Raw genomic sequence first — 21,040 nt, forward strand, 5'->3', positions numbered from 1 at the left:
CACAAGTAAGACGTAAAACCACAATCATCCATTGTAGTATGTAATATGTATAGTAGCTTACAAAATTCTCCCTTCATTAAATTAAATATGGAAAACACAATTGAAAGTAAAATAGAAAACTGAGTTTCTTCACTTTTCTTTGTCAAAATGCTTCACCAACTCTCTCCTGTTTTTCCTCAGCCACACACTTTCTTTGTCAAAATGCTTCACCAACTCTCTCCTGTTTTTCCTCAGCCACACACTTCTTCATTTGTGGTACAAAAACTCATAAAGCATAGCTCCAATTCTTCAAACTTTATCAATATTTGTTGTAACTACTATTCACCATCATATGTCAACTTTGATAGTCAAATATTGTGGCTTTCACTTGCTATCACAACAAAATCTTGAAGCATTTCATTTCTATATAGTTACCTTCTTGTAAATCCGTAATTACCATATATTCTCAACATTGCTGCATTAGCATGGATACCTTAATTCCTTATCTTCTTCCTCCTTCTTCTTCCTCTTTCTTTCTACCTCGTCTTTTCCATTCGGAAAAGGGAGAAAAACCCTCCTCCAGGATCCATGGGTTGGCCGTTTCTCGGGGAAAACATGGAGCTCACCACATTAGGCTCTCAGAAACTAGTGAGAGACCGAATGCAGAAATACTCCCAAGACGTGTTCAAAACCTCGCTGTTGGGAGAGAAAATGGCGGTCCTATGCGGTGCACAAGGCAACAAGTTCATCTTCAAGAACCAAAACACACTTTTTGCAAGATGGGCCCCTCCCTCATTGAGAAAGGCCATGTAACAAGGTCTTGATGCAACCAAACATCAAGAACCAAAGGCCAACTTCCACAACTTCCAATACGACATCCTCAAGCCGGACGCCTTGAAGCAGTACGTCCCAGTGATGGACTCGTTAGCTCGTGAGCATCTTGAAACCGAATGGAGAGGTAGTGATAGAAATCATGAGACTTATATAGTAGTTTCAGTTTACTGTTAACACTGATGTGGGATAGTTATATCTTATTTTTTTGTTTTTACTTGCCAAACACTCCCCTTAGACCCTTCAAGGTAAACCTTGGAGGGATTGGACTTTTTTTTCTGATTGGTAGGACCACTGGCCCATGTTTAAAGCTCAGATATACTGTTTGGGCATTTTTTCTTTTTTTTTTTGTTTTCAATCTAGGTATATTGCTGGATCAGTTAGTTTTGGTCTACAGTCGGCGATTCACTTTGATATCATGATAGAATTCCATGGTGTCCATCCTAAAACTAATTACTGATAGGAGGAGAGGACCATGAGACTTATATAGTGGTTTCAGTTTTCTTTTGAATACTGACATGGGAAAGTTATATGTTATTTTTTGTTTTTACTTGCCAACGGGTAGCTCAGTGGTGGAGGCTCTTCCATCGGCCAAGAAATACGCCCTCTCGTTGGCGTGTAGAGTGTTCATGGGCAAAGAGGATTGGGAGAATGTGAGCGATTTCTCGGAAAACTTTTCTCTTATGACTAAAGGGATTCTGTCTTTGCCGGTAAACTTGCCAGGGACCGCCATGAACCGCGCAATGGAAGGAGGGAGAGTGGTGCGCCGCGAGCTGATGAGGATCGTGGGGGAGAGGAGGAGGGAGATGATCAAGGGAGAGGATTTGCTGTCGAAGATGGTGGTGGCAACTAATGAAGATGGGGAATGTATGAGTGATGGAATGGTTGTTAATGTGATTCTTGGTTTGCTTATTGGCGCCGAGCATGAACTCTCTTCATTGATCACTATTGTCTTGTATTATCTTGCCGAGCTTCCACACATTTATGATCGGGTTTTCAAAGGTACCTTTGGTGTTACACTATACTACTAAATTGATTAGTTAAGGTTTGTCCTATGATAACTTCCTAGTTTGAACTTGGAACATTAATTAGGGTTAGTTCTTTTTATTTTAAAATGATATCAATGATTTCTCATTATTAATCGGTACTCGAACTCTCAAATTATTTGATAAAAAGCATTTTAACAACTAAGTTGCGCTTTTTTAAAAATAAACTACCAAAGATTGCAAAAGGTTTAATTTATGCCTCGTGTGACGTAATTTGTTGTCAGTGAATTAGTCACAAGAAAATGTCACGAGGCACATTAATTATGTTTTTGCATAAAATTGAGGTTTTTTGAACGTTTCATTTTTAATGGGACAATCCAAAAAGGAAAATGTTTCATTTTAATTGAACAACCCAAAAAGATAAATGTTTCATTTTTAATGGGAAAGAGGGAGTACTCTCTAAATTATATAGAAAAATAGCATCATCTCTTCGTCCCAAATTCCCTCAAACCATAGAAATAATATTTTTTATAAATCCATAATAATACTGTTATTATCTTAAAAAAATTCACTTTCACTACCCCTAATTATCATAAAAATAAATAAAATCTTTTTATTTTCTCAATTTTGTTAAGAAATAATATCGTTATCTACTTTAAAACTTTGCTTTTATGTATGTATAGATTATACTTTCTCCAGTCTCACAATAAAAGTCCTATTTAATTTGGGCACAGAGTTTTAAGAAATATAAAAAAATTGAATTGGAGTACGTTAGTAAATGTAAAATATGAGTAAAATAAGTTGGTGGAATGTGAGACATACTTATTATTTTTATCTGAAATATGACTCTTATTGTGGGACGGATAGAGAATTTTTAACTTAAAATGACAATATTGTAAATAACTCCTAATTTTTTTTATAAATGTACAAATATAGATGCATAGATTTTATAAATAAAAATAAAAAAATAATGAATGTTCTCATTTAAATTGAAAAAAATCGAAATAAGTACTTCAATTGGAAAATTTTTGAAGTTTCATTACATTTCAACGCAAGCAGGGACGAATACCTACCTTCTCCGACTGCAGCCATCTTCGCCGCCATTGTCTACATCTGCCGTCGCCACCGCATTGTCCTACAAGGTGAATCATTACAGTAACCTTTTTTTTTCATCTATCAGTTTCTAACTCTGTTAATTTCTTGGTAATATGTTTTTGTTTTTCGAAATTTCTTAGTAAATTGTTGCTTGTTTTGCTCAGCAGTTGAATATATCTATTTTTTTTTCTTGCCGTACTGAATTTGTGGAATTAATTTTTCGTCAAGTGAGTTAGGGTTTTAGCTTAGCCCTAAAATCAATTTTGAAATTACCGCTTTTTTTTTCCTAGTCAGAAATGAAGAATGTAGAAAAATCCGAAATAGGGGAAGACTTGTTGCTAAATCTACCATCAGAAATCCTATTAGATATCCTCTCACGGCTCGATGCTCGCACTGCTACGAGGGGCAAGTGTGTTTGTAAGCCATGGCTCGATTTGCTCACTAGCCCGAGTTTGTTAAGTCTCATCTTTCTAAATCTCTCCCATGCCTCGTTATACGTACGCGTAAATCCAAAAAAATTGGGAATAAGCTCAAACTCAACCGCGATTGACATCGTTTGAATACAGTCTTCGTCTTGGACCTCCCTTTTCGAATGCTAATTCATTGCTCAATCAATGATTTGATATTTTTGAAAAACGACATGGATCGTGTCGTGTGCAATCCAATCACTCGCGAGTATATCAAGCTTCCTTGTCCTAGGCAAACTTTGCGCATACCTAGATGGGAGATTTATGGATTTGGAGGGAGCAGATTGAGTGGCGAATACAAGGTGGTTAGGATTTCATCACAAATAGCGATACAATTACAAATTCCGCCGCATTTATTTTCTGATGAAGCTGAGTGCCTAGTATACACCTTTGGAACGAGATTGTGGAGAAGAATCGGAAAATTTTGCCGGTTTGAACTTCTTGTGGAAATGTCATTAATGCCACTCTTTCGCGGAAATCTTCATTGGTGGCGGATAAGTATGGGCGCTTTATCCCCTACACAAATTTCTCGTCTTGATCTTGAAACAGAATCTTTTAGTACCATTTCCGGTCCTCCTAGGGATAATGTTGCAAAGAAAGGTGCCTATCTACTTTATGCGGTTTCCTATGTGTATGTGACAATTCAAATCTGGTGATTGATATATGGGCGATGAAGGAATATGGAGACGAGAAATCTTGGATAAAGGAGTTTAGCATTCTAAAAGATAATATTAGGGGTAGTTTAAAACAACTTGACCCTATTGAAGTTTTCAAGAACGGGGATATGTTCGTGTCACGTAGAAAGGCTAGGCCGTTATACTACTCCAGCAACACGAAAACTGTTCGACAAGTTGATGACGATGATCTAATTGATTCACACAACAACCTTATGTGCGAGGTGAGGCTTTACACCCCGAGCTTTATTTCTCTCAAGACTTTTGCTAACGAAAGGGTAAGTTCATTCTGATTTATTACTATGGATTTCTTAGAGAAAAATCTAGTTATATCATGTAATGAAATTGTGCACTTTTGTTTTGCCTTGACAATATCATCCTCCAATGACCATATATGTCTGATTTTTGTAGCTTTCTTTCATGATATGAAAAGCAATATATTTGATGGAGAATGGTGTAATAGTATTTGAGTTTTAGTTATTAGTTTATTAATTACTTGATTTAATCATTATTCCTTTCCTTTTTTCATGTTTGTTGCTTCAACTTAGGGCTTGGCATGATTTTTTATATAATGGGATGTAAATAAGTTTTGAAGGAAATATATTGTAGGGTAGTGTCTATAAACAGAAATTAATTAATTTATGTGGACATTCCAAAATATCATATAATGATGAAAGTGATTGATCATAGACTATAATTTGTATATTACTACTCCTTGTTTTAATAAGTATGCCTTTTATTTTTATATGTTTGTTGCTTCACTTTACTTATGAATAGTCTATTTATTGAAATATTTTTGTATAGTACTCCTCCCGTCCCCAAATACTTCATTCTCTTAAGTTCCTTTGTAGTCTATCCGTCAATACTTGTCGTTGTAATTTTCTTTTATTGTGCATTTTCATTCCAAACCGTGTTCTCTTGTAGTTTTGGCTTGAGCCAATGAGAAAATTGAAGACAATTCGAAACTAATCAACGATCCGACATGTTAGATTTTCAATATTTAAAAGTATTTCGATTATTTTCTCACCAACGAAAACGTCACCAAAATTGTCCTTTTTTTACGGTGCCGTAAGAAAAGTCAATTCCCATTAACCAATTAATAAAATTAAAATAAAGTCAATTAGAATGTTAATCTACAATTAATTAAAATAAAATAAAATAAAATAAAATAAATACTTTGAAGCCGTAGCCGGTAGAATGTTCGTCCCTACCTTTCCAAAGCGTAGACGACATCCACAACGCAGTAACAGTCTTCTGGTGTGTTCGGTGTTCGTCATGATCTGCAAATTATTGAATAAAGAAAAAAAAGAAACGCATGAGAATGATAAATGGGAGGGAATTAAGACACATATACCCTATTTATTTATATATTATTTTTAGTTAAAAGTGCAACACGGGTTAAATCGCAACTCAGTTGTGCCAGCCCGTTTAATCCGCCAACCCAAATAGGTAGGCTTGAATTATACAATTTTATATTCAGGTTATAAAATTACACACTCTAATTTTATCGAGTTACGATATACGGGCTGATCAGTTTCGGGCTAAATTGATAACCCTAGGAAGAGGGATTGCAATAATAAATGGAGTATATTTTTGGTAAACCTAAGTTTCATCATATTTCGAATACTGCCATCTTTGCCGCCGCATTATCCTACAAGTTGAGACATTGCTATTAGCTTCTTTTTTTTCGTATCTCTCTGTTTTAATTGGTAATATGTTTTTGTTTTTCGAATTTCTTAGTAAAACGGTGTTTGTTTCTTGCCGTACTAAATGTGATGAATTTATTTTCGTGTCTTGAGTTAGGGTTTTAGCTTATTAGCCCTAAAATCAATTTTGTAATTACCACTATTTTTTTCTAGTGTACAATGAAGAAGACGGCAAAATCCAAAATAGGGGAAGATTTGTTCCAATATCTACCATCAGAAATCATATTAGATATCCTCTCACGACTCGATGTTTGTACCACTAAGAGTGGCAAGTGTGTTTGTAAGTCATGGCTCGATCTGCTCACTACACCTGAGTTTGTCAAGTCCCATCTTTCTAAATCCGTCCCATGCCTCTTTATACGTATTCATAAATTAAAATTGAATTTGAAATCAGAGACACACAAAATCGTGGATGGGCTCGTTGATCTCAACTGTGATTGGCATCTTTTGAATATAGTCTTCTTCTTAGAAATCCCTTTTTGCATGCTAATTCATTGTTCCGTCAATGGTTTGATATTTTTGGAAAACAAAGTTGATCGTGTCGTGTGCAATCCTGTCACTCGTGAGTATATCAGGCTTCCTTGTCCTAACCAGCCTTCCCAGATACCTAGATGGGAGATTTACGGATTTGGAGTCAGCAGATTGAGTGGCCAATACAAGGTGGTTAGGATTTCCGAAGAAAGACCGCTACAAACACCTCCTCCGCATCAATATTATAGTGAATCTGAGTGCCAAGTATACACTCTTGGCACTGGACTGTGGAGATGAATCAGCAAATGTGACGAGTTTCAACATTTTGCTGGAAATGCAGTGATGGCACTCTTTTGCGGAAATCTTCATTGGTGGTTGGAAAGTACGGGCGCTTCAATCCCCACACAAATTTCTCGTCTTGATGTTGAAACAGAATCTTTTAGTACCTTTTCGGGTCCTCCTTGTGATGATAGTTACAAAGAAAGGAGCATATCTAGTTTAAGGGGCTGCCTATGTGCATGCGACAGTTGGAATCTGGTGTTTCATATATGGGTGATGAAGGAATATGGAGATGAGAAATCTTGGACGAAAGAGTTAAGCATGCTCGGGGATAATGTTTGGGGAAGTTTAAGACAACTTGACCCCATTGATGTTTTCAGAAATGGTGATATGTTCATGTCACGTAGAACGGGTCAGCTATTACACTACTCCAGCAATACTAAAACTGTTCGACAAGTTGACGAAGATATTGATTCAGACGAAAAGATTTACTACCAGATGAGGCTTTACACCCCGAGCTTTCTTTCTCTCAAGTCTTTCGCTACTGAAAATGTAAGAGCGTTTGCAATGGAGTTGGGAGGGGGAGGGGGAGGTGGAGCGGCCAGCAGCCCCCTCCGTTGTGGCGTCGCGATGGCACACCGTGACATGAATAGGGTTTCGTGCTTTAGAGTTGTGTTCTGAGACAGAAAAAGAGGGGAATGATAACGTGGCGGGAGTCGTAGCAAATGCCCTATAGTTCATTATGATTTGTGACTATGGATTTCATAGAGAAAAACCCCTTTGCCAATATCAGCCTGCAATGACCAAATCTGATTTTTTGTAGCTTCATTCGTGATATGAATATCAACATATTTGATGGAGATGGTGTAATAGTATTTTAGTACTCCTAGTTATTAGTTTATTTTAATTACTTGTTTCAATCAATTTGCCTTTTTTTTATGTTTGTTGCTTCACTTTACTTAAGGGCTTGCCATGTTTTTAATTACTTAATATAATGGGATGTAAATAAGTTTTGAAGGAAATATATTGTAGGGTAGTGTCTTTCCACATAAATTGATAAATTTCTGTGGACATTCCAAAATAAATAAAAGTGGGCGTGTCAAAGTTTTTTTGGTTGTTTATGATATTGATGAATGTATATAAGTTGTGGTTTAATTTCTTTGGTTATTAATCAACTTTGAGAAACGCATAGCTAACATATAAATTAGTGGTTGATCATATTTTTCTTGATGTTGGACTTCCCATCTTCTTGATGTCATATCCGATTTGAAATAATACAACTTTATACTAATATTTCTTTGGTTGATCATATTTTTCTTCACATCTTCCAAATCATTCAACTGTTTGGGTCTAAATAGGGAATAGTATTTTGTGATTTCTAATTCTTACAATTGGATAATTTTAATCAAAATTCTAACAACCACAGCATATATACCTAAGAACAAGTGAACCATAGAGCCCAAATTATTAAACTCATTGCTTCAAGATCAAAACTATCCAAACAATGAAAAGACCTCTCACTAAAAAAATGTATGCCACACTACCTGGTGCACACGATGTCATCGTTGTGTATCAATGGCTCGGGTCCTCTTGTTCGAAGGCATCCTCATCTTGAGTGAGGGCATCCTTGTAGTTTAACTGGACGAGGTGATACTAGAACGGAATCTTTAATCTCCCATGATACGAAAAATCTACAGCGTTAGGTCTTTAGGGTTCTCGATTATCTTGGCCAGGGTTTGCAAGAAGGCTGCCAGATCAGCACCATATATCACGCGATGATCTGCTGTTACATTTACCTATGAGAGTCGAGAAGTTCGTAGTTTAGGTTAATCACATGTAAAGTTTCAATATGACCGGATATCACGAGAGTGATCTTACCTGCATCTGAGTTTTCAGTCCGATCCGGCCATCCTTTGTACCAACAAGAGACGGTTCAGAAGCTCCGACAGCCATGATTCCACCCTATGGAAATCAAATATATGGTTCGTTATTTCATAAGACGGGCGGCACACCAAAATGATATTTCTGCTGGCAACACAATAATTCTTTCTCAATTTATGTATAAAAAGCTTACAGTTCCCGGTGGCAATATGGCATCAAAACGATCCACGCCAAACATTCCGAGGTTAGACAGTGTGAAAGTGCCTGTGAAGCAATGAGACAACGATGGTAAGCGTAAATCAACTGCAACAAGCGGATTTCAAGCAATGAGGTTAACAAGTTACCCGAATTATATTCTTGGGGCTGGAGCTGCTTCGCTCGTGCCTTATCAACCAACTCCTTCCACTTTCTTGATAATGAATAAATATCAATCTAAGACAAAAGGGGACAGCGAAAAGGATGAGTAAAAGTGAAAGAAGGCAGCCAACACAAAAAAATGTCCAGGAAACTTGATAAAAGACGAGAGAGTATTATGGACCTTGTCAGCATCTTGAAGTACTGGTGTGATCAAACCACCGTCTATGGCTACTGCTACTGCAATGTTGATATGACTGTTATACGTAAAGCTCTTGCCGTCTCTGCAGCTGGAGTTCACAACAGGGTGTTGGACCAGAGCAAGTGCCGTTGCCTTGGCTAGCAACGCTGTCATGGTCACTCCTTTAGACTTGATCTGAAAAGGAATCGGGAAATATTACGACAAGCCAAACAATCTGATCCACAAAACCGAGAAAACAAGCATTTCTTAGAAGCAAACCCTATTGAAATTACACCAATTTGATCAATTCCCAAACCAGTTTTGTCTATGCTGCAAAAAACTGCAAAATATTCCCTCGTGTGTCATTTTCATAAAACTCGTTTCTTCAATATAAGCAAATGAGATCCTGTCTTATATCGTCTATATAACTTCTCAGTCTTATACTAACTTCTACAGATATCTAATCCATCGAAAACTGAAAAGACAAGCATTCCTTAGAAGCAAACCTATTGAAACAACACCAATTCGATCCATTCCCAAACCAATTTTGTCTAGGTCAAAAGAACTGCAAAATTATCGTAACACTGAAACTCATTTCTTCAATAAAACTGCAAATGAGATCATGTTTTATACCGTCTATATAAACGTCTAAGCAATTCATCATACATTTTCTCAAGTACTCCTACTAAACTTCCGAATACCTCTTCGGCTGTTCCTCTTATTCAATTTACGAACTGAGTTAAGCTCCTATTCACATAGAAATGATCTAAAACCTCCACAAAATCGAAACTTTAATAGTACTTCACCGAGAAAATGAAAAACTAAGCAATCAAATGAAACATCATTACCTTCTTGTATAAAGCATCAAGAGCATCTGTTGTGAAAGTATACCCCACTCTGAATGTTGGCACGGCCAAGCTCTCAACCATGTTTCTACTCACAGCACTCTGCATCGTCGTGAATGGCACCACGGAGCCCAACTCCACGCCACTCGATGTAGCCACCGCAGCAGCCCTGGCACCAACATTCACAGTAGCCAAAGCAGCCTCCACATCCTTAGCCACCACTCTCCCATTTGGTCCGCTCCCAACAATTCCCTTCAAATCCTCCCCCAAATCCTTCGCCAGCTTCTTCGCGTAAGGCGACGCCACCACCCTCTTCCCCCCTTTAGATGCTGGATGCACAGCCGACCCCACCGCAGCCGAATTGCTGCTGACACTAGCTACAGCAGCAGCAACTGGGCTCGGCAGCACCTTCGGGGCATCATTTCTGCCAGCAGCGGCGGAGGCCGATGAAGTGGCGGGAGAAGACGACTTTTTCGATTGGGCGAGGGCGATTTCTTCCTCGGTCTCGGCGAGGAAAGCGATGGTGGATCCAACCGCTGCTGAGAGACCCTCGTCGACGACAATGGCGGCCAAGTACCCATCGTAAAACGACTCCACGTCCATATCCGCCTTGTCGGACTCAACCACGACGACTGATTCGCCCTTAGCCAGCTTATCCCCCTCCGATTTGACCCAAGACACGATCTTTCCCTCCGTCATCGTGGAGCTGAGCGCCGGCATGAAGATTTCGCGGATCTTGGATTGAATCAGATGGGGCTTCCGGGGGAGGTGGGCGGCGCCGCCGAGGCGGCGCCGGAGGGCGGGGCGAGCATTGGGGACGAAGGAAGTGTGGAGAAGGTGGGAATGAGCCATGGTTTTAGTGAGAGAGAATTGGGGAGAAGGCAGAGAATGTGTTTGATGAAATGGGTGTTAGAGTATTTGTTGTGAAGAAGGAAAAAAAAGAGGGTATTTTTCTTGAATCCATCGAAGGAAAGGAGGCGGATCTTCCTAAGCTCAACTAACTTTACCGGTTTTGTCAAGAAATAATGAAGAGAGTGTGTAAACTGTGTGTTCATTTTTTTATTTTTCAATTGCAATTTAATTAATTTTGTTCATTTATATTTTAGTTTCGAATTAATACCAAATTGTAGGTTGAGTGTGAAGTGGATTATGGTTTACCTAACTTTAACTTTTTGGTTAGAGCATATGAACTATTCATATTTATAATCGAATAACCAATAAAAACATTAGGTAATGATCATGTTAGTTTCTAATTTAGACTATGGTCTCCAATTCGATTCTTGGTGCTCTACAAGAGTATTCCATGAGCATTAATGAGTTGATGAAATGAAACTCCAATACACAATTGATGTAGTAATTGAGAAATTAGAGCAAAATTTGAAACATTTGTAACATTTAAATGTACAAAGTTGCACCTCCACCATGGGAACTATGAGTGTTTTCTTGTCCTATTTTATTGTAATTTTTTAGTTGGTTAATCGAAAAATTAATTCGATTATTAACCGAACCGGCTGATTACTCAGTGTTAATGTTTCTAAGCACTTTTGTATTTATAAATAATATTTTATATTTCTATTAAATATTATTTTTTTCCATAAGTTTGAGGATTATGAATGTTTTTCATTTCATAGCTTTAATCATATGATTAATTTTATAAATCATGTTTAGTTTTTATTTTGCGTTAACAAATACCTCACTCAAGAAGTGGTGAATTTTTTTTGTGTAAACAAAAGAATGTTTGATTACAAACATAGAAGATGAAAAGACCTTCTCTAGAAAGGCATAGTAAGGGCTATTTTCAAATATGCTTATGAATCTCATTTAGGTTTGACTAATTCAAAGTAGGCTTGATATACTAGTTTCATAAACTTATAAAATTCAATTAGATATAGTACTCCTAATTATCAAAAATGTTTCACTCAAAGGGTTCAAACCCCACCACCTGGTCGAACAAGATTAATCTGATTGCGCTGAAGACGGATTCGGAACACCCGTGGTCAAACAAAAAAAATTGTTTCACTCAAAAGTGACTAAACTGTGATGACACATTTTAATATTCAACTTAAAAGAATTGATCATGACACGAGAAAATGACGAATTCAAGCCCACCAAGCAGGCCCACTGGCCCAGCAAGGAACATGAAATAAAAGACGTATCAGAGTATACAATTCCTAATTGGATTTGTCAAACCAAATTCAAATTTATTTAAAATATCAATTTCTCATATTTATTGTCTATTACGAAAAATGTGGCACCACATGACTCCCCACTTACTTAATATAATGTGATTTTAATTGGGTTGCTTTGAAAATCAATAAAACGCATGTAGATAAATAAATAAATAAACATGCATATGAAAACTCCAAAGTGGCACTTTCATTTTGATTTTTATTCCGTTTGGAATGAAAATAAAATCTCGAAAGGGGTTTTCGATATTCTTGATGAAATCTTATCCACCGACAGAATATTTCTTTTTACCTTCGAAAAATAGAATACATTTTCTCATGTAATACTATGAACTTGTTAAAATAAAGATTTAGCCGATAGAGTAACTAAACTTGTAATGATAGATAGTACTATATTAGTTTGAAAGTTTGCGTAGTACTGTAATATGAAAAAAAAACAATTTAAATTGTTAAAAAATTGGAATGTGAATCCTATTTTTTTTAAAATTATGTGGTTACAAGATGAAGCTAGAAATTTTATATGCATTGGTGCCAAACAATAGTATTTTTTTTTGGTAATGCTTTAGTTTTTGGATACTTTTGTTCATCGCAACTCTTTTAAGCATCACCGTTCCCATTCATTTGAATTTTTGGCATCAACCTATTATTCTAATACATGCTTTTATTGCTTAATACAAGCTGTGTTTAATTTTCTTTTAAGGATTAATGACCAAATTTACCTTAACTTTTTAGTGATTTTATCATTTCTATTTTAATTTTTTAAATTTAGTAAATTTACTTCATATTTTGTAACTGTGTCAACCATATCCCAGTAATTTCAATTTATTAATTCTAGGTTAATGTATGCAATTTGATTTAAATTTATCATTGGAACTGTCAAAGGATAAAATTTTATTTTGCTCTAAATCTGCCATGACACGGTCTTCAAATAACTTTAATGTCAAATTTATAGAGAGAGTGAGATTTTAGAGAAGCATCCAGGTTGGTTGGAAGATACCCACTCCCAACTCAAAGTCAAGATCGCAATAATTCCACTTTTTAATACACCAAATTACACTAAAAACTAAGGCAAAGTGTGAACAGATTAATTAAATGAAGCAAGCAAATAGTTAAACAGAGTAAAGATTCTCAATTTCGATTTCAGAAAAAAATCAATAGTCCGGATATTTTACTAAATAATGAGTCCAACCAATTACAATTATAGAATAAATATCCAAAATGCTAAATTTATAATCGATTTACATCGCCCAAAAAGTGGTAAAAATAAATAAATAAATGGTGTATTAATTTATTGAGCCAAAAAATATAAAAATTTGTGCACGAAATGAAGTATATAATTGACATTCATGGTGAGAGTTGAGATGGTGATATATATGGATTGACTTCCAACTTAGAAAAGACCTTTCTCAAATTGCATCTGCCTTCTCTTTAATCTGGTGAGTTTCTATCTATTTTTTGCTGTCTTGATTTTGTTGAATCACTGCTACTCCTTTTGGGTTCTTGATTATATGCTTTTAATTCATTTATTCTTGATTTGTTAGCTTTGATTCTTGAATTGCTTTGCTCTGAGCTGAATCCCCTGATTTGATCGAAAAAGGAATTAGGATGTGACTCTGAGTTCTCTGAGAATGTTGGGAACTAAAAAAAAGTAATCTTTTTCTTATTTAGAGAATGAATATAAGTAATCTCTTTTTCTCTGTTTTGTTTGGTGATTTGGGATTTATTGTAGTTGAGAAAGAAACAATGAAAAACAGAGATTCTTAATTTCCTCTTAGTTATGGATGTATGAATAGATGGAAAGGTGCTATTAAGTTAAAGCAAATTTACTTTTATTGGTGTTTATCTTATAGCTTGGGAGTAGAAATCAATGATTGAATAAGTAATATAAGTTCCTAATTACAAATTGTTAGAACATTATTTAGATTTAGCAGAATGATTTACTCTCTCTTTATCTGGTCTTGTTGAGGGAGCTGATTTTAGGTCATTTTGATTCTAATAGGGGATAATTTGCCAAAGATTGTAGAAGATGCAAGATTTGGTTTGTGGATAACACCCTTCACTATGTAGAGATTATTAGTTTTTCTCGAAGCTCTTCTCGTTCTTGTCGTTCCCCATCAATTTGAAATCTATTTGCTTCCAACTAGTGGTTTGTTTGATGAATAGATGAGTGAGGATCTGCATCTTTGAAAGGCTTGAAATTCATGCTGTTTTGGATGTGGAAAGTCGTTGAGGCGTGCTTGTCGTGTATTCTATTCATCGTCGTGTTGGTTTTTGGTTTGTTTATCACCTGACTTCTGCTAAAGCTTTTGCACCTTTCCTACCCTATGATTGCAGTTTTAGTATCTGACATTGCGAATTCTAAGCTTAATATGGACCCGGACGAGAGGCTATGTGCAGAAACGTGGGCAAAGTCTTCATCGGGTCATGAATCACTCAACACGGATTCAAATAACCGACCTTTCACAGATTTTAATAGACATCACCCGAAGTGGGAAGAATCCTCATTCAATGGCTGTGTTGTAAGGACCTCCGACCAACAATTTTCTGGTTTCGAAGGGTCATTTGCGTCTGACGTTGATAGCCAGAGGCAAAAGAAGGATCTTCATGGTAAGCAGATACCCGAGGCTCATGAGTCGGGTAATATGCAGAGTTGGGATCCGAGCGCCATGCTGAACAATCTCTCTTTTTTGGAGAAGAAGATTCATCAGCTTCAGGATTTGGTCCAGTTAGTTGTCGGGCGCAGAGGCCAAGCTATGAACCAAGCAGACGAGATCTTGGTTCAGCAACAGCAGCTTATCACGGCTGATCTCACCTCGATTATAGTTCAGCTGATATCCACTGCAGGGAGTCTTCTCCCGTCTTTGAAGAACTCCGAGAGTTTGGCTAGCCAGCTCGGGCAATTTGGTGGTATCGCGACTCAATTAGCCGGAGTTACTGATAATATTGTCCATAACAAGATTGAGGATCGCCATGATCCAACGGGCGTTTCTGAGGATCATGATATGAAGAGCGATGACGATGCTGAAGAAGGAGAGAATCTCCCTCCCGGCTCGTATGAAATCCTGCAGCTCGAGAAGGAGGAGATTCTCGCGCCTCACACCCATTTCTGCACAATCTGCGGGAAGGGGTTCAAGAGAGACGCCAATCTGCGGATGCACATGAGAGGCCATGGCGACGAGTACAAGACTCCGGCAGCTCTAGCCAAGCCCCATAAGGAATCGAGCTCGGATCCAATCTTCATCAAGAGGTACTCCTGCCCTTGCGTCGGCTGCAAGCGCAACAAGGATCACAAGAAGTTTTTGCCTCTTAAGACGATCTTGTGCGTGAAGAACCACTACAAGAGAACCCACTGCGACAAGAACTACACCTGCAGCCGCTGCCACACGAAGAAATTCTCAGTCATTGCAGATCTGAAAACGCACGAGAAGCATTGTGGGAGAGACAAGTGGCTTTGCTCGTGTGGTACGACCTTCTCTAGGAAGGATAAGCTCTTCGGCCACATTGCCCTCTTTCAAGGCCACACCCCGGCCATCCCTCACGAAGGGGCCAGGCCGTCCGATCAAGGGCAAAGCAAGAGTGAAGCAACAAACAAAGTCGAACAACTGGACTTCAACTCGTGTCAAGGTTTAATGGAGGTAGAAAGGTCCAGTGACGACCCATCAAACTATTTCTCGCCGTTGGGTTTTGACACGAGTAGCATGGCCGGATTTCAAGAATTCCCCCGACCTCTATTTGAGGACGCAGAGAGCTCCTTCTCGTTCTTTCTCTCTGGTTCTGGCGACTACTCTCCGAAGAATGGAAGGTACGCCGCTCCAAACGATCGTGAATGAGGCGTTCTCATTCTCTGTTACCGTAGCTTTAAGTAATGTGTATCAATGTATTATTTCTTTGACATCAAATAAATCTTTCTATAGCATCATTTCCATTGTGATCTACCAATTCTGCTCTTTTCATCAAGGAGAAAAGGATTTAAATTCATAATTTTGCAGATTCTTGTAATTATATGTATGATAATTGCTTTGTGACAACAGATCAAATTAAAACTTCCATTTGATTATATCTATTACCAAAATATAGTACCATACATTGAGCAATTGAGAAGCACTCAAATTTAGGGCATTAATTCTCAACAGCCTAAGCTCTCATCTGTCTGAAATTGGAGTTGTGCAGCAGTATCAGCTTCAAACCTTTAGCTCCGTCTCCCGATCTTGTGGCCTTCTTCGTGGGGCTCGGGTAGTATTTCTTCTTAAGTTCTGTATCATCCACGCAAGTCCAAGTCGGCCCTCTTGGAGAGCTGTTGGAATACAAGAACCTCGCTGAGAAAGGGTTGACAAGACTGGTGCGAAATTCTCTTGCTGTCTCGCAGATGACACCCTGCAACAGATCGTAATCAGTTAGACACGTTTGCAAGCTCGAACGACTGTTTTAAAGTAACTGTATATGGAAAGAGATGCGCTTACCTCGGCCATGGCTTTGATCTTTAAAGTGACATCATTACTGAGAAGGACAAGTTTCCCGTCCATGGCTTGCTTGAAGAAGAGAGCAGATTCGAGGATGTGGTCTGCAGCGGTTGGAGTGACGATTTCTTGCAGAGTATAGGGAGAGAAGGGGACTGAGCCGACAGGGAATGCACCTTTCTCCTCGCTTAACCAGCGCGCCGAGGCAGCAGCAGGCGGAGTTGGTGGAATGAGCCTGCTCTCCTCTGCTGAGCTCTGCACGTGAATCCAAAACGTTGTTGAAGCCATGCATTCTTCGATCCGTTGCAGCGCAGAAGAAGCCTCCGTCATTCTTGATAGGAAACTAGCGCGCTTCACCATGCAGTCGAGCTCCCTCAAAAGTGAGATTCAGAAGAAAAATGCATAACTCATCTAAATCGAAAAAAAGTTTAATTTTTACAAAGGAGAATGCTGGATCAAATCATACCGATTCTTGGAATGACCAACGAAGTCCCTCGGAGACCTCTCAACAGCTGCAGCTCTCTCCTCGACTTCTTGTTCAGCAGACAACCAGTGTCTACTACAATAATCCACCTGTTCCCACTCGCTTTGGTGTAATCGGCACATCTTCCTTCTCTCTCTGTGCATTCACGAACTGGAGGTATCGGTGTGGACTTATCATCACCGCTGGAAACCACAGGCAGCGGAAGGAACGGTTCCCTTTCTGCTGCCTTGAAAACACAATGGCTTTCGGAAGCTGATTTAAGTTCCTGTAGAATAACACGACTATCTATCTTCAAGGGTGAAGGTTTGTGCAAGTTCGGACGCCTAACTTCTTGAGAGCTCCCGACATTCTTGATGGACTTAAGCAGGTGGCTGTTCCGAGTCATGTTCTCCTTGTCTGAAGTGAAACTTTCATTGTATGAGACTGATTCGCTCTTCAAAGCCTGGTCGAATTTCGATCCCAAGGATCCAACTAGACAGGAACCGGGGGAGGCGTTCTCCTTGTTCGGGGTGAAGTTCTCTTCATCCTTACCCGTACTAGCACCACATTGATCTTTCACCATTGGTTTATTCACGCGATCTTCAACAAGAAGTGATCTGACCTGCGCGCTCATATGAATGCTCGTACAGGCCTCCTTGCTTCTGCTGGTTCTGATCTTGACGCCTTCATACCTAACCTTTTCTCCGAGTTGATCTCAGAAGCCTCCACGATTTCTGCTAATGGAATGCAGCCTTGCTGACTGCTGTAGAATTCATTTTCATCGTTGCATATCTCAGACGAACTGACAACCTCCACTTCATCTTCTGGCCGTGGAGGCGTTGTTGCCTCGTCACATAATGGCTGATCCTCCATGGTTTCACCTAGACCATTCCCTTCATTATCCTGAAAATCAAAACACAGAATGCAAAAAGATTAAATCTTGACATTTACAAAAACCCATATCCCTAAACCCAACCATATTACATGATCCCTCACCTCTTCTTCTGCTTCTTCGTCACCAGAAAATGATGCACCCAACGACAACAGCTGACTACCGGATATTTCATTCTCATCATTGAACATCTCAGACACTTCATTTTCGTCATTGAACATTTCAGGTGAGAGAGTGTTCTCTACTTCTGCAGCCGTTTCTTGCACGGACAAACCTAGATCCTCCTCCGAGGATTGCCACCTTATAGCTTCTATTTCGTCAGTTAGATCCCGGCCCAATTCATTTTCACGAGACATATGATTCTCATCCTGAAAATCAGATACCGAATCAGTATAATCAGATACAACTATTTAAAGCAGACTTTTAAGCTACCTGATCTGCTCCTTGTGTGTTTTCATCGACAATGTCCAACGCATCCAGCTGAGGTACAAACGGGTCGTTTACCTCATAAGCAAAGCTGATCGGAACCCAGTCAAGTCTGTACAATCTACTTGACTCCCCGAGCTTCAGCATGTCGCCTGGAACTAGCTCCATTTTGACCCCCGGCTCGATTCTTTTCCCAGAAATGCAAGTCCCGTGGACTGATTCAAGAAAAGAAACAATTCAATAAAGAATACAGAGTAAACCCAATGCATCAATCAAGCATTCATCCACATTGTAATTTAGATTAACACAACCATCATATCAATTCACAAACTGTAGTGTTAGATTGTTTCTATAGAGATTAGGAAACCTACACACACACACCATCCAATTGGAATCCCTACATTTATCAAGAAGAATTTTGGGCTTTCAATTCAAGTGTTTACCCACAAAAACCCAGAATTAATCAAGATTAAGAACACACACACGCACACATACACACAACAAGATTATGGCCTAAATTCTAGTTTAGCACACAAATAACCTTTTCCACCTAAATTTTTCAATCAAATCGAAATCCCTAACTTTTCCCCCAAAAAAAACAGAGCATTACGATCAAGAACTCATACCCTGATGCAAAATGTTGCAATTCAACTAAAGGGTTTCCAGATAAGTGTGAAAAAAAACTTAATCCCGTCAAATTACACAAACAGTTAATCAGTTTCACACACAAAAACACGCAGTGGAGGTTTACTCGATGATAAATCGGTGACAAAAAGAGATCAGGCTTCGAGTGAATGCGGAGATGGAATCTGCTGATACTCGGGTGATCCAGCTTGATATTGCAATCGGGGTGCCTCCCCACCAGCAATACCTCTTCAATTTCCGGTTTCTGACCGGAAATTTCCCCTGAAGAAGATGAAGAAATCGGAGGAGGTTTATCCAACACGAAGATATTCTTCAGTATGCAGTCGTTCTTTATGACTGTGAAAACCGGGATTTGCCTCTCCTCTGGCTCCCCACTTGTTCTTGATTCTCCGCCATTGTAGAGAGTGAAGGAAGCTGAGTGAAAAAAATGGGGGGTTTTGAGGGGAAATGGGGTTTTATATATAGGGAATTTGAAAATGGTTACCGTAGGAAATTATGATTCCTTTGACTGCAATTATAGTTATAAAATTTTGGTATTTTTATATGTATAATTTAATTTTATTTCTTAAATTGATAAACATCCTTTAAGAAATGTTGAATATATGTAAGAATAATCTCTACTATGGTTTTACGAAAATTGTGAAAAATATATTAAATATCTTATTTTACTTTTATTATTTTTAATATATATTAGATCACACATTTCAATAATTCATTATACTCATATTTATATATCTCATTTTGTTTTAACTATTTTTAAATAGACCACACATTTCACTAATTCATCTTACTCATATTTTATTCATTTTTTCCTATATATTTCTTAAAATTTATGTCTAGTTGAAGTAAGAAATTTATTCATGGATTTTTAGCAAACAATAGGAAAAAAAACAAAACAAAAGTGAACTTTCATTTAATTTTTATTGATTTTAATAATTTGTGCTCTTCAATTTTCTTATATTCGTGATAGTCCATGTTCGTAAATTTCGTGCCAAAACAGCTTATGTATATTTGGACAATGTAATAAAAAAGTTTGACGCAGCTAGTTACAAAGCTGAATGTGTAATTGAATGTTTGTGGGGTATAAAACAAAAAGTGTTGATAAATGTACATAAATTACTATAAGGCAATATATATTAATTATTAATCTAATTTATATAAGTTATTTTTATAATAAATTGGCCTACTTTTCATTTAGTAAAAGTAAAATAAGACTCTTATATAAGGACATATGAAAATAGAAAAGCGTAACTCTTATTGTGGGACGTAGTCGTGTAGGTGGTAGTAGTCTAGAATTCGGGAGAAAAGAAAGATTTGTATCAAGTGATCATAGTCTTTTGCGTGATACATCCCTGCTTAGTTTAATAATTACAACATGAGAAAAGAACCAAACAAAGAAAAACCCATGAAGGAGCTTATAACATACTCGACTCACTGACAAAGAACAACTAAAAAGAAACGATTATCATCGACCATTCGTAACAGAAACCAACATCTCAAGTAATGGTAATTGTATGTTGCCGATGCCTTGTGGTCACACTTGACAGTGGACCTCACCTTCTACTAATTCATTTTTATTTATATTTTATTATAAAACTAATATTTAAAACTAAGATCCACATTTCACTAACTTTTTCAATTCACTTTTCATTACATTTATTAAAATTTGTGCACAATCAAAATGTGATAAAATTTAAGAGACAGAAGGAGTATTAACTTTATAATAGTATTCACTCCATCCATGAAAATTTGTCACTTATTTCCATTTTGGTCCGTCCCTAAAAATTTGTCACCTTTCACTTTTACTATTTTTTGTAGTAGACCCCACATTAACTGACACCAATTTCTTTTTTCGTTCGTCCCCAAATAATTGACACCCTTACTTTTTACTACTTTTGGTAATGAATCTCACGTTCCACTAACTCTTTCCCTCACATTCTATTATAAATATAAAAATAGGACCCAAATTCTATTAACTTTTTCCACCCACTTTCCATTACATTTCTTAAAATCTATACCAAGTCAATCGGTTCCAATTAATAGGCGATGGAGGGAGTAATATAATGCTACTTTTAATAAATTGATTAATGTAGCCGTTAGTTTTGAATTGAAGTTAAGTCTTAGTGAAGCGAAATTAAGTTTACGTGGCGTGGGCCCTTTTTTATTTTTTATTTATTAATTAGTTATTGATAAAGTACACTAACTCATCATGCCACTTTGAT

At 37.6% G+C, this 21,040-nt stretch overlaps 3 protein-coding genes and 1 pseudogene across 6 annotated transcripts; 2 read left to right on the forward strand and 2 right to left on the reverse strand.

The window, feature by feature from the left end:
• The first annotated feature begins 472 nt into the window (after nucleotides 1-472).
• On the forward strand, nucleotides 473-4,262 carry LOC121779343 (beta-amyrin 6-beta-monooxygenase-like). Of its 2 annotated transcripts, XM_042176670.1 has the most exons (3): nucleotides 473-937; nucleotides 1,534-1,812; nucleotides 2,856-4,262. In XM_042176670.1, the coding sequence occupies exons 1-3, from the start codon at nucleotides 895-897 to the stop codon at nucleotides 2,981-2,983; spliced, it is 450 nt and encodes a 149-aa protein (XP_042032604.1). In that variant the 5' UTR covers nucleotides 473-894; the 3' UTR covers nucleotides 2,984-4,262. The 2 variants fall into 2 exon arrangements, with proteins under 2 accessions (XP_042032604.1, XP_042032603.1); XM_042176669.1 differs by having other exon boundaries at nucleotides 473-1,812.
• Nucleotides 4,263-7,850: 3,588 nt separating this feature from the next.
• On the reverse strand, nucleotides 7,851-10,760 carry LOC121778169 (dihydrolipoyllysine-residue acetyltransferase component 5 of pyruvate dehydrogenase complex, chloroplastic-like). The gene is made up of 6 exons (XM_042175468.1): nucleotides 9,753-10,760; nucleotides 8,908-9,099; nucleotides 8,714-8,801; nucleotides 8,563-8,633; nucleotides 8,367-8,450; nucleotides 7,851-8,284 (listed from the first exon to the last, which is right to left on the reverse strand). Exons 1-6 carry the CDS (start codon nucleotides 10,599-10,601, stop codon nucleotides 8,180-8,182), a joined length of 1,389 nt encoding a protein of 462 aa, XP_042031402.1. The 5' UTR covers nucleotides 10,602-10,760; the 3' UTR covers nucleotides 7,851-8,179.
• A 2,455-nt stretch (nucleotides 10,761-13,215) lies between these two features.
• LOC121779604 (protein SENSITIVE TO PROTON RHIZOTOXICITY 1-like) lies at nucleotides 13,216-15,874 on the forward strand. Of its 3 annotated transcripts, none has more exons than XM_042176945.1 (2): nucleotides 13,216-13,371; nucleotides 14,270-15,874. In XM_042176945.1, the coding sequence occupies exon 2, from the start codon at nucleotides 14,305-14,307 to the stop codon at nucleotides 15,763-15,765; it is 1,461 nt and encodes a 486-aa protein (XP_042032879.1). In that variant the 5' UTR covers nucleotides 13,216-13,371; nucleotides 14,270-14,304; the 3' UTR covers nucleotides 15,766-15,874. The 3 variants fall into 3 exon arrangements, with proteins under 3 accessions (XP_042032879.1, XP_042032877.1, XP_042032880.1); XM_042176943.1 differs by having other exon boundaries at nucleotides 13,302-13,371; nucleotides 13,935-15,874; XM_042176946.1 differs by lacking the exon at nucleotides 13,216-13,371 and adding an exon at nucleotides 13,955-13,973.
• Nucleotides 15,875-15,969: 95 nt separating this feature from the next.
• LOC121780086 lies at nucleotides 15,970-19,263 on the reverse strand (annotated as a pseudogene).
• Nucleotides 19,264-21,040: the final 1,777 nt, after the last annotated feature.

Source organism: Salvia splendens, chromosome 19, assembly GCF_004379255.2.
Source record: "Salvia splendens isolate huo1 chromosome 19, SspV2, whole genome shotgun sequence".
Classification (NCBI taxonomy): domain Eukaryota; kingdom Viridiplantae; phylum Streptophyta; class Magnoliopsida; order Lamiales; family Lamiaceae; genus Salvia; species Salvia splendens.

Coding starts and splice junctions, on each gene's coding strand:
- LOC121779343 (XM_042176669.1), top strand. CDS start 1,329: ATGGGAAAGTTATATGTTATTTTTTGTTTTTACTTGCCAACGGGTAGC. Junction 1,813..2,855: donor TTATGATCGGGTTTTCAAAG/GTACCTTTGGTG, acceptor CAACGCAAGCAG/GGACGAATACCTACCTTCTC.
- LOC121778169 (XM_042175468.1), bottom strand. CDS start 10,601: ATGGCTCATTCCCACCTTCTCCACACTTCCTTCGTCCCCAATGCTCGC. Junction 9,100..9,752: donor TTGATGCTTTATACAAGAAG/GTAATGATGTTT, acceptor ATTCCTTTTCAG/ATCAAGTCTAAAGGAGTGAC. Junction 8,285..8,366: donor GACTGAAAACTCAGATGCAG/GTAAGATCACTC, acceptor CGACTCTCATAG/GTAAATGTAACAGCAGATCA.
- LOC121779604 (XM_042176943.1), top strand. CDS start 14,260: ATGATTGCAGTTTTAGTATCTGACATTGCGAATTCTAAGCTTAATATG.